This window comes from Colobus angolensis, unplaced genomic scaffold, assembly GCF_000951035.1.
Source record: "Colobus angolensis palliatus isolate OR3802 unplaced genomic scaffold, Cang.pa_1.0 Scaffold46, whole genome shotgun sequence".
Classification (NCBI taxonomy): domain Eukaryota; kingdom Metazoa; phylum Chordata; class Mammalia; order Primates; family Cercopithecidae; genus Colobus; species Colobus angolensis.
The window spans coordinates 14,211,510-14,224,218 of NW_012118043.1; the positions used below are offsets into that span (position 1 = coordinate 14,211,510).

General features: G+C 39.2%; 1 protein-coding gene across 1 annotated transcript in view; it reads left to right on the top strand.

Annotated features, from left to right (window-relative positions):
• ACAD11 (acyl-CoA dehydrogenase family, member 11) overlaps window positions 1–12,709 on the top strand; it is a 92,729-nt gene that overhangs the window by 1,438 nt on the left and 78,582 nt on the right. The window contains exon 2 of the mRNA XM_011958210.1: window positions 12,601–12,700. Coding sequence (XP_011813600.1) covers window positions 12,601–12,700 — 100 coding nt within the window. The remainder of the gene's footprint in view (window positions 1–12,600; window positions 12,701–12,709) is intronic.

Here is a 12,709-nt window from a genome sequence, read left to right on the forward strand (position 1 = left end):
GAAAAGGTGGAATAAAGAATAGCTGAGATTTCTGGGCCAGAAGCCTTGTGTTGTGACAAACTACAACAGATCAAAGTTCAAATTTCAACTATTTCAATTGCTGTGGAGTTTGGACAAGTTGCCCTTTGAGCATCTAGTCCTGCTTTGGCAAATAGGAGATAGTAACGTTCATATTGTAGGGGTGTTGAAGAGGTACATAACTGAAAGAGACTTAATTCTGAACCAAGCTGAATGTTAAACCATAATCGTGTTTAAAAAATGAAATTAGTTTGGTATAAAAATTGCTTCTGGAAATGTTGTATAAGCTTGGTTTAATAAATATATACGGAACTCTGGATCCCACAGAGAACACGCATTCATTTCTAGGACACGTGAAAAAGTTTATAAAAATTGAAAACACATAGGCCATGAAGGAAGTCTCCGAAATTCAAAAGAATCGATCTTTATATTTTGAAAATATGTGTTTTGGCCAGGTGCAGTGGCTCACACCTGTAATCCCAGCACTTTGGGAGGCTGAGGCACGTGAATCACTTGCGGTCAGGAGTTCAAGACCAGCCTGGCCAACATGGTGAAACCCCCATCTCTACTAAAGATACAAAAATTAGCCGGGCTTGATGGCATGTGCCTGTAGTCCCAGCTACTTGGGAGGCTGAGACAGGAGATTCTCTTGAACCAGGAGAGGGAGGTTGCAGTGAGCTGAGATTGCACCACCACACTCCAGCCTGGGTGGCACAGTGAGACTTAAAAAAAAAAAAAAAGAGAAAGAAAGAAAATGTGTTTATTTAAATGCCAAAAATTTAACAGAAGACAGCTAACAAATACATGTTTATAAATTAATTGATTCATGGATTAAAGAGCCAATAATCTACACAGACAGTAGAAAACTGTCAAAGTTCAGTGTACAGAAATCAACTGCATTTCTCTACTTTAGCAACAGTTAAAATGTAATTTTCAAAAACTTATAAGAGCATCAAAAATATAAATTACCTAAATAAAAGATGTGCAATACCTTTGTAGAGAAATGATAAAACTTTTATTAGGACCTTAAAAAGAATTTTAAAAAATGAGAGATGTCGTGTTGTTGAATAGGAATATTCAGTATTGCAAACTTTTTTCTTCCAATCAATCTATTGATTCAAAGCAATGACAATCAAAATCCTAATTTTTTTCTCAAATTTGAAAAAGTGCTCCTAAATTTTATGTGTAAGAGTGAAGGGCTAAGGATAGAAGAAACATTTTTAAAGAACCACAGGGTGGAAAATTTGAATTAAGATGGTATGATATTAGCACAGAGATAGACAAACCAATGAAATAGAATAGACAGTTGACAGAAAGACCCACATATTTATAGAAGTTTGATATGTGACAGTGTTGGCACTGAGAGTCAGTGGGGGGGAGGGAAGAACTTTTCAAGAAGTTATACTGGAATAATTGTTATCTGTATGAAGAAATAGAAATTAAGACTCTTTATCTCACACAGTTCCAGGTAGATAAAAGAATTGAATGTTAAAGGCAAAACTATAAATGTTTAGAAGATGTGTAAGTTATTTTTATGACTTAGAGAAGAAAAATTTTTAAAGACAAAAGCAGAAACCACAAAGGAAATGATAAATGTTCATTAAAAGACTTCTTAAAGTGAAAAGACAAAAGAAAATATTTTCATTGCATATAATGGTTAAAATATTCAAAATATAACTATAATAGCTCACCAGAAAAATAGGTGAAAACTTGAAGGTGCCCAACTTCATTATACTGTAGTAATAAGGGAAATGCAAATTAAGAAAAAAACAGCACAATGAGAAACCATTTCACACCACCAGATTGACTTCTTTTAAAAAATTTGACAATAGGCCGGGCACAGTGGCTCATGCCTGTAATCCCAGCACTTTGGGAGGCCGAAGCGGGTGGATCACCTGAGGTCAGGAGTTCGAGACCAGCCTGGCCAACATGGTGAAACCCCATCTCTACTAAAAATATGAAATTAGCTGGATGTGGTGATGGGCACCTGTAATCCCAGCTACTTGAGAGGCTGAGGCAGGAGAATTGCTTGAACCCAGGAGGCAGAAGCTTTAGTGAGCTGAGATTGCACGACTGCACTCCAGCCTGGGTGAGACAGAGGCAGACTCCATCTCAAAAAAAAAAAAAAAAAACTAACAATATCAAGCATTGGTCAGAATATGGGGCAACAGGGACTCATATAGGGGTGTGAATTAGTATAGCTACTATTGAAAAACAACTTGACATGATCTTGTAAAAAATGAAGTTGGGAAGATACACATGCCCTATGAACTAGCAGTTCTACTCATAGATGTATACTCCTGAGACTTTTCCTGTACTAGAGTATAAGGGGACAATCTACAAAGATGTTCATTGTACTGTTTGTAATAGCAAAAATCCAGGAAACAACACAATGTCTATAGATAGAGAATGGATGAATAAATTGCAGTGTATTCACATAATGGAGTATCATACAATAGTGAAAATGATTCAGCTACAGCTATACATAACACAGAATAAAAAACATGAAGAAATGAACAGTATATTGTGTACAGAGATAAACTTCAAGGGAATGATAAATATAAAATTCAAAACACTAGTTATTCAAGGGGAGGGACATACAGGGTTTCAAAGACAGTAATTTTCTCTGGGTAATGAAAGTGGTGTTTGTGGCATTACTATTCCTCATGCCTTACCAATTTTGTAAATACTCTTTTTATCTGCAAGATTTACTTTTAAAATTTGCAAAAATTAAATCCTATTGGAAATATAAAATATTTAGAACTAATCAATAATGAAAGCATTATATGGCTTGATACAACAAAACTTGTGATTTGCAGCTGAGTGCCTAATATGTATCTGGCACTGTCTCAACCACTGAGGATATAATAATAATCTTGCCTCCCTGGAACTTCCATTGTATTTGTAGAAAACAGGCAGGAAAATCAACTTCTGAACTTCACAATGTAGAAGTTGATGTGTAATATGGAGGAAAAAATAATAGGGAATATTTCGGTGTGGGGCAGGAAGGCTTCCTTGAGCACATGGCATTCAGCAAAGACTTGAAGAGGAATGAAAATGTGAGCCATGTAAATATCCAGGAAAAGTGGTTCCAGACAGAGGGGACTGCTAATGCAAAGGCCCTGAAAGGGGTGTGTGCCTAGTGTGTTGAGGAAACAACAACCCAAATGCCTGAAGTAGTGTAAGCAAGGGCAACAGGGACCCTGTCAGGCAATGTAGAGACTTCGGCTTTTACTTTGAATTGAGATGGGGAGAGACTTAAAACAGGCTGGAGCAGAGAAGGAAGTAATCTGTCTTTTAAAAAACAAAAACAAAAACCAGAATATCTGCTTCTTGTGTAGAGTGTTGACTGAAGGGGCCAAGGGCAGAAGCAAGGACACCAATGTATTACAGTGTTCCAGCAGGGAGATATTAGTGGCATGGACCAGAGTGGTAGTGTAGAATAGGTGAGAAGTGGTCATAGTGTAAGTATACAGTCACATGCTGCATAATGACGTTTTGGTCAATGACGGACTGCATGTATGGCAGTGGTCCCATTAGATTATAATACTATGTTTTTACTGTACCTTTTCTATGTTTAAATATGTTTAGATACACAAATGCTTATCATTGTGTTACAATTAATTGCCTGCAGTATTCAGTACAGTCACACGCTGCACAGGTTATAACCTAGGAGCAGCAGGCTGTACCATAGAGCTCAGGTGTGTCCTGTTGGGTTCGAATCAGCCTACTTATGCTAACTCCAACCAGCCGAGAAGTTTCACAATGAATCAGGACCAATTAAATGCATAAGAATTCACGGTTTATTGTGTGGCTTCCACACATCAATCCTGTAACTCTATCCAACACACATAGGCAGTAATAGAGAGGGGAAACACAGCAAGTAGCTTGGGAGACCAGCACACTGACTGAGAAAACCAGGTTTGGTTTTCCTCAGAATGCCCACTGACCCGGGTGATGGGTAGCTGCTCTTTTCCCAGAGGGCTTACCACAGCCAAAGGAAAGGAGGCCTCAGAGTTCTCATGGGCAGAGATTCTGCAGGCATCTCAGCCATGTTTTTGGTTTCTCTGAGGCTTTTACAGCTCCCCACAGAAGTGTCCATGGCCATTATCTTCAGCTGACTTTTAGCTTCACTTTCTTGTCAGGTGTCGGGGTGCCTGGCCACAGCAGATGCTATCTTATCACCTCAGTCCATATGCTTACTACTCTGAGGGGTCAGTGATTTCACTGTAAGCTGAGTCACCTGTCATAAGTGACTCAATTTTGAGACATTTAGGATCACAAAACATAATTATAATTATGTATCAGTGCATAGTAGGCTATACCAAACATAGTAGGCTATACTAGGTTTGTGTAAGTGCACTCTAGGATGTTTATACGTGACAAAAATCACTTAACATACTTTCCAGAACATATCCCTGTCATTAAGCAATGCATAACTGTATTTTGAAGGATTTACTAACTGATTAGATGTGGGCTAGGAAAGAAAGAGACGAAGATTATTTCATTTCTTCCTTGGTAACTTAAAGTATAGGGTTATTATGAACTGAAATATAGATGACTGTAGGAAAGCAGATTTGGGGGGAATTTGAGGAACTCAGTTTTGGAGTGTTGAGTTTCAAGGTGCCTTTTGGACATCCAAGTAGATATGTATAGTAAGCAGTTGGTTATATCTTGAGGTTGGGGCAGCGATCTGGACTAGACATATAAATTTGGGAGTCATTGACAAAAAGAAGATATTTAAAGACATGAGATCGAAGGTCTTAGAAAATAGTTCACATAGAGAGGAGGTTTGGAGACTGAGTCCAAGGCACCCCAATATTAAGAAGTTGGCAGATTAAGAGAAACCTACAAAGGAGTCTGAGAAGAAGTGGCCAAAGAGGTGGGGAAAACCATGGTTTGTATTAGTGATCTTGAGAAAGTAGTATTAATGGAAAGAAGAAAATGAAAGCTTGATTGAAATGGGTTTAAGAAGATAGGAGGACGTGTAAACTCCTGAGGAGTTTTTCTACAAAAGGAAATAGGAATGTTTTAAGTAGAGGGGGAAGTGAGGTCAAGACAAAGCTTTTTAAAAAATAACATCATATTTGTATGCTGATGACAATAATCTAGAAGAGAAAATTTTGTGTAGGAGAGAGGCCTGGAAAGAAGTCCTTAAGAAGGCAGGAATCTAATATGCAAGAGAAGGGGCTGCACTTAGAAATGTGCACATCCTTCTGCAGACTCTGGAGGGAAGACAGAATATATGGGTACAGATTATTGTATGCAGTAGATACAGTAGTGTAAGCTTGTGGAAGTTCTCATCTGATTGCTCCTATTTGCTCATTGAAATAGGAAACTATGTAATTAATTAGCTGAGAATGAAGATGGAGAAGAAAGTGTTTGAGGTTTGAGGAGAGAGAATTATGAAACAGCCATCCAAGAGAATGGGAGAATGAATGAACTAAGGAAATATGATTGCCAGATGTGGTTCATTTTGAGGTTTGCTGAGGTCATGAATTTGAAGCAAGAATAGATATTTCAGTAGATATTATTAATGCTTTGTCCAGATCTTCTTGGATCCCTTCTTAGTATTGCTGTACATGTCTTGCCTTTGTTGGTTTTTGCTTCCAATGAACATGGCTCTTTTTTTTGCAAACTGCCCTCAGGCTGCTGGAGCACACTTTGCTCTTACTGTTGTAGTACCTGAGATGGACCTTAACCACTAGTGATTCAGAAGTATGAAATCTTCATTATCCTTGCTTCAGAGACATGTTTTGAACTTTGACACGGCAGAGTTCTCCCATTATCTTTACCCTTACCCACACACTGGTGAGATCAGGCTGAAACTACCCTCTAAGGGACTTTGTCTTAGACCACACCCTTGCTTGTCTTTCTCCCCTTTCTTGACCTGCTTCCCCAAATGTCTTATTAGTTCCCCAAACATTTCCTTAATAAGTCATTTGTATATAATTTTTTTTCTCATGATCTGTTCATTGGGAACCTAACCTAAAACAGTAATTATGACTGTATGTGTCTTTCTTCAGCTATGGCCAGTTATATCAGTGTAAGCAAAAAAAAAAAAATGGATTTAACATGGATGGGAGTTTTGCCAAGCAAACACCATGAAGTGAGGAAAGGGCAAGTGAAGTGTACTGAAGGTGTATTCAAGGTAGTGGTTATATAATTTACTATCAAATTTAACCTAGTTAAGAAAGATTGTATTAGTCTGTTCTTATGTTGCTAATAAAGACATACCCAAGCCTGGATAATTTATAAAGGAAAGAGGTTTAATGGACTCACAGTTTTACATGACTGGGGAGTCCTCACAATCATGGCAGAAGACGAAGAGCAAAGGGATGTCTTACATGGAGTCAGGCAAGAGAGAGTGTGTACAGGGGAACTCTCCTTTATAAAACCATCAGATTTCATGAGACTTGTTCACCATCATGAGAACAGCACAGGAAAGACCCACCCCCATTATTCAATTACGTCCTTCCAGGTCTCTCCCACAACACATGGGAATTGGGAATTATGGGAGCTACAATTCAAGATAAGATTTGGGTGGGTCCACAACCAAACCATATCATTCCACCCCGACCCCTCCCAAACCTCATGTGCTTGTATTTTAAAATGAATCACGCCTTCTGATAGTCCCCCAAAGTCTTATTTCAGCATTAACTCAAAAGTCCACAGTCCAAAGTCTCATCTGAGACCAGGCAAGACCCTTCTGCCTATGAGCCTGTAAAATCAAAAGCAAGTTAGTTACTTCCTAGATACAATGGGGGTACAGGCATTAGGTAAATACACCTGTTCCAAATCAGAGAAATTGTCCGAAACAAAAGGGGCTACAGGCCCGATGCAAGTCGAAAATCCAATGGGACAGTCTTAAAGTTTCAAAATGCTATCTCTTGACTCCATGTTCACATCCAGGTCACAGTGATGCAAGAGGTGGGCTCCCACAGTCTTGGGCAAAGGACATGGTCGGGGGATATGAGGTGAATGACAGTATGATCAAGTAGATGGTAGGTCTAGGATTGATTGAAGGATTGTTGGACTTGAGGTACTAGCAGGAGTGAGTGGAAAGGCAGGAGGTCAGAGGTAGAAATGTTTAGAAACTAGGATTATTCAGTGCTTTTACTGTTGATACTGCTAAAATGTAGGGTGTAACTCAGAATTACTGGCTGAGATAGTGTCAAGGAAAATATCACTGGTGGAGAAAAATTCAAGGAACTTATTGACCTAAATGTTAAAAGGGACATCTGTGTAGATTTTGAAATCAGGAATGAAGACAGGAGTAGTGTGAATTAGAGTAGTAGTGAATATGCCAAAGTCCTTAAGAAATGAGGGGAAAATGATCTGAGAGTTAGTAGGTGACTGCAAGAAAAAGGGGTAAAGGGTGACAGAGTCTCATGGCCTGAGATTCAAAGCTGAGGGAAGAATTTACACAGGAGGGAGAGCAAGGAGTCTGGAAGTGGCAGCAAGTTTCAGGAAGGATATAGACTCCATCCAGGCTTACCAGAAGACTGATGTGGGAAAAACATCTACCACTTAAGAAGCCTACAAAGGAAACAGGATTCTCATGAAATATTCGGGTTTTAGTTAGAGCAAGGAGGTAAAGGGTCTATTCAGAGAAGATATTGAAGCTGTATGGAATTGTGAAAGACTGTGAGTTCCAGGGGCACAGTGGAAGGATATGAGGAGTTGAGGGGGTGGAGAAGATGTGAGAGAAAATAGGGAATGTGCAGAGTCTTATGGGAATCATAATTCAGTAAACAAGTATAAACGGGAATTTGGGACTTCTGGTATTGATGATATAAAGAGGGGTAAAGAGCACAGTGAAACCAGTTCTGGTGGTCTCAAGGCAGCAGTGCTGTCAGTGATAGGAAATGGGAAGTGGTAGGTATGTATTGGGGCTGGGAAGGGACAGTCGTACACTAAGTTAAGTAGTCTGGACTCACTGTTTTTCTTTCTTTCTTTCTTTCTTTTTAATGATGCCAATTTTAAAAACCTTTGTCCTCTATCATGAATTCTGTTTATCATGTGGATGAAGTGCAACTGTATGTCCTTACCCTGTGTATATTCAGGTATTCAAAAATGTCTAATAATATATGAAATAGCAGCTCAAGTATGATTAAAAAAAAAAAAACTGTCACTAAACTGACTCCCTACAAATCAGAGTCCTTCAGATTTCATGACTGTGTGTTCATGTTCAAACTTCATGTTGAGTTTTGGTTGGCTTAGTCTGTTTCTGTAGTCATGGTTCCAGAAGATGCACCTCTAGAGGAGGGTAACCACTGGGGAAGTCCCTAGCAAAGCACCTAGCATGGTGCTAGCTCTGGTACAGTGTGATAAGTGTTTGGACACTCTCCAGCTCTTTTGGCTGATGTTAAATTCTTCCTTATCAGTAATGAGATTCTTGACCCGTCATTGATGACTCCATTGCACTTGTCAGGAGTCTTCTGTTTGACTTTATCTTTGATTCTGCTTTGCCATCTCTCATTTTTCACTGTGGCCTATTGAATACATAGGATCTGAGCAACTTCTTAAGAGAAACTCTGTCTGTTTGTTTCTTGTTTTCCAGCTTTGTACTTTTATGCCTCTTGGACCATATACTCCATGTTTCCATGGGCAAACACTGGGTCATTTGTCTTTTAATCTTCTTTTTTCCTGATCTCTTATCAACAGCAAACACATTTGAGATGCTGTTGCCATCAATATAAAAAGTTTTTTAAATTTGTGGAAATCCAAAAGGTTCAGGAGGAATGCTTGTGAGTTCAAATTTGCCAGGATGGTTGTTATCCTTCATCATTGCTAACTCAATTTCTTAAACCTTAATGAGCAAACCAAACTGGTTGTCAGAGTAGATAGTTGGTGAAGGTCTGAGTCTGCTTAGTGGTTTTATTAAATGCACTTGATCAGAATAGTCATGATTCCACCAGTCATGATTTCCACCAAAGGAATAGGAGTAAAATTAAAAAGCAGCAAATCCTGAATATTTTCAAATCTCTGCACAAGGGATTAGATGGCTTCTTAGATATCCACAAACATAATGGATTCCCTTATGAGGGCCTGTGCTTTTCTTTTTTCGTTCCTTTCTGTTAAAAAATTCCCATAGGAATTTCTGAGTTTCTAAAGCTTAGAGATGCAGGTAGATGCACCGTCTAGGAGGATGCCATGAGTCTGAGACTTGTTAACCGTGACATAAATAAAGGGTTAGAAAACCTTTCTCCTGCTCTGTGGATAAATTTATCTAATTTTCTAGCTCTGTAATTCTGAAAACTTGGTAAAGGTGGCATATCAGATGTGTTTCCAGGCAACATTGCTTACGGTAAAAATAACATCTAATTAGTAAACTGCATCTGAACTGGAAAGTCTGTAAATGAACTGTTTAAGTATCTGGTGGAAAGGCATAGCTTTGGGCTTTCCTAAGTGTAGAGAATTATTTCAACTAGTCATGTCTTTTGCTAGGGCCCTGGAAGCTGGTGCCAAAAGACTGCTACTACAGATAGTGGCTTATGTAGGGCATGAGGCTGTACTATGATCTAAATGTTTGTGTCCCTCAAAAATTCATATGTTGAAATCCTTACTCCCAAGGTAATGATATTAAGAGGTGGGGAGTCTTTGGGAGATGATTAGATCATGAGTACAGTGGCCTCAAGAATGGGATTAGTGTTATAAAAGAGACCCCAAAGAACTGCCTTGCCCCTTCCACCATGTGAGGAAAGAGCAAGAACGTGCCATCTATAAGAAAGCAGGTCCTCACCAGACACTGAATCTGCTGGCGCCTTGATTTTTGACTCCCCAGGCTCCAAAAATGTGAGAAATAAATTTCTGTTGTTTATAAGCTACCCAGTCTATGGTATTTCATAATAGCAGCCTGAATAGACTAGCAGCCTAAATAGAGTAAGACTTCTAAATCAAGGTGGTACCCATACTCACCCATTTCCTGATCTCATTCCCTCTCACCTGAGCTGTCACCGAGGGGGAATGGGGGCATGGAGTAAACCCTGGACTGCTGCAAGAAGTCTGCTGAAGAAACTCATCTGATGCCGCCATGACAACATCCTGTTTTTCCTGTCCCTTTACGCTCCTAAGGGAACCAATGCTATGGATGGCTTAGTAGGGTCTTGTGAGATTGTTTAAAGTCTTCTCTAACCAAGTAAGTGTCCATGGCTGCACACTTACATGCAAAGATTTTCTATTTGTTAATGGAGGTTGGACACATCAAAAGTACCATCTCTTAGGTTATGGATCAACACATTTCTCTCAGCACCAAATATCTTGTCCAAGAACTAATCAATAGTTACAACTATTGGCTCAATGATGATTCTTATATTGAGACCATCAGTGATTCCAGGCTATTTGGAGGCCTGATGCTTGGAGTGGTTAAATTTAGCGAGTACTGTATTGACAGTGTTGACAATGATCCTCTGATGCAAATGGGCTTCTGCAATTTTTTTTTTTGTCTTTGTTATAACCATTTTAGATACTTCCTCAAAAGAGAAATTTTTGTTTTGGTTTGTTTTTGAGAAATTCATATAACATAACATTTAAAAATTTAACCGTTTTTAAGTGTGTAAGTCAGTTGTTTTCCATATATTCACAATGTTGAACAATCATCACCACTATCTAGTTCTAGAACATTTCCATCACCCCCAAAGAAACTTCATACTTCCCAGTTTTTTCCTCCCCCTATCCCTGGCTGCTACTAATCTACTTTCTGTCACTATGGATTTACCTATTCTGGACATTTCATAGACATGGAATCACATAATATGTAGTCTTTTGTGACTAGCTTCTTTCACTCAACATAATATTTTCAAGATTCATCCACGTTTATTCCAAAGGAATAAAGTGAATCAGCATTTTATTTGTTTGTATTACCAAATAGTCCATTGTATAGATATACCACATTTTGTTTATCCTTTTGTCTGCAGATGGACATTTGAACTGTTTCTAATTTTTGGCTGTTGTGAATTGCACTGCTGTGAACATTCATGTACAAGTTTTTGTGTTAATTTTATGTGTTCAGTTCTCTTGGATATATATGTAGAAGCAGACTTGCTGGGTCACTCTATCTTCAACAAGAAGCTTTTAGTTTTTTCTTTGTATTTCATTTGGGTCATTTACTATCATGAAAGACTAGCGCTTTATATAAGACTAGAGAACTGCATCAAAAATGCATCCAATCAGATATTTGGCATTTAAAAAAAATGTGTTTGTAAGATTTGCTGTGGCTGGGCGCAGTGGCTCACGCCTGTAATCCCAGCACTTTGGGAGGCTGAGGCGGGCGGTTCACGAGGTCAGGAGATCCAGACCATGGTGAAACCCCATCTCTACTAAAAATACAAAACATTAGCTGGGCGGTGGTGGGCACCTGTAGTCCCAGCTCCTCGGGAGGCTGAGGCAGGAGAATGGCGAGAACCTGGGAGGCAGAGCTTGCAGTGAGCTGAGATCGTGCCACTGCACTCCAGACTGGGCGACAGAGCGAGACTCCGTCTCAAAAAAAAAAAAAAAGATTCGTTGCAATTGATTGTTTGCAACATCAAAGATATGTTGTTCTGTATCAATAAAGACAGCCTAGCCTGTGGTGGTCCTATTTCCTGACCACTGGTGATTATCTCCACCTTCATATGGTTAAAAAGGCACTCACACAGGATTAGATGGTACCAAAACCAGTGGTCCTTGATATGATTGCCAGGGAGGATGGGTCTGATTTATAGAAGACATAGACACTGGGGCTGCTGCCACACTCAATCTAGGATCATGCTTGTTTTTTCCTGATGGAGACTGGAGTCCTGGGAAGAAGCTTCAAAGATTATTTTTTCTACTTTCTCCTATTACCTGTTACTTTAAGGATTGATTCTTCTGTTTATTTAATTTAGGATCTCTCCTTTATATAGTTGGATTCTTCCAAAGTTGGGTGATTCTTAAATGCCCATATTATAAGTGAAGGAATAGACTGAATAGTTTTGGTAGCGGAAGTGTCTATCCTTAGTCTAGGTGAGAATTTCTGCTCATCTGGCAGGGAAAGTCAATGCCCTGGTGTCTGTGAGTCAGTTGGGCCAGCACTGCACTTCCCTGGGCCAGATGCTCACTGTGGGACCTCACTTCTCAGAACTACCATTGTAGAGAGCTGAACTCACACGCTAACCTTGTTGACACTTATGAGGGTTATCTCTCTAAAGGCAGATGAGGGGGCATTAAGCCAACTGCTCCTGCATCTTTTAATTCATTTTCTGACTGATAACTTACAATCTCTCCTCAGATTCTTTATTTACTTAGATCAGTCATTGTTCTACAGGTTTACTTAGATTGTTCTACAGGTACTCCTGATAAAACTTAGGATTTGCAGTCAGGAAGTGGGGTCCTCTCTTCTACCTGTGTGAGTCACAGATTCTCCAGCTGCCAGTATGTTGCCATCTGCTTTAAACTAGAAATTCATGTTGTGAGCTGCTGATAACACCCCTCTTGATTTTCCAGCATTGAGACAAATTTATTTTCATTTGTTTCTTCTGACATTTCAGTAGGATTTGGGGATGAAGGAAAACATATCTTTGTAATTGACCTTTTTTTTTTTTTTTTTTTACTTTTATGTAGATCAGGACAGTCCAATCCAACCTTTTGTCTCCAGAAGGGCTTTCAAACATATGTGCTCAGGAAAAAACCACCAGGTTCACTTCTGCCTAAAGCACATAAGGTATAGTAT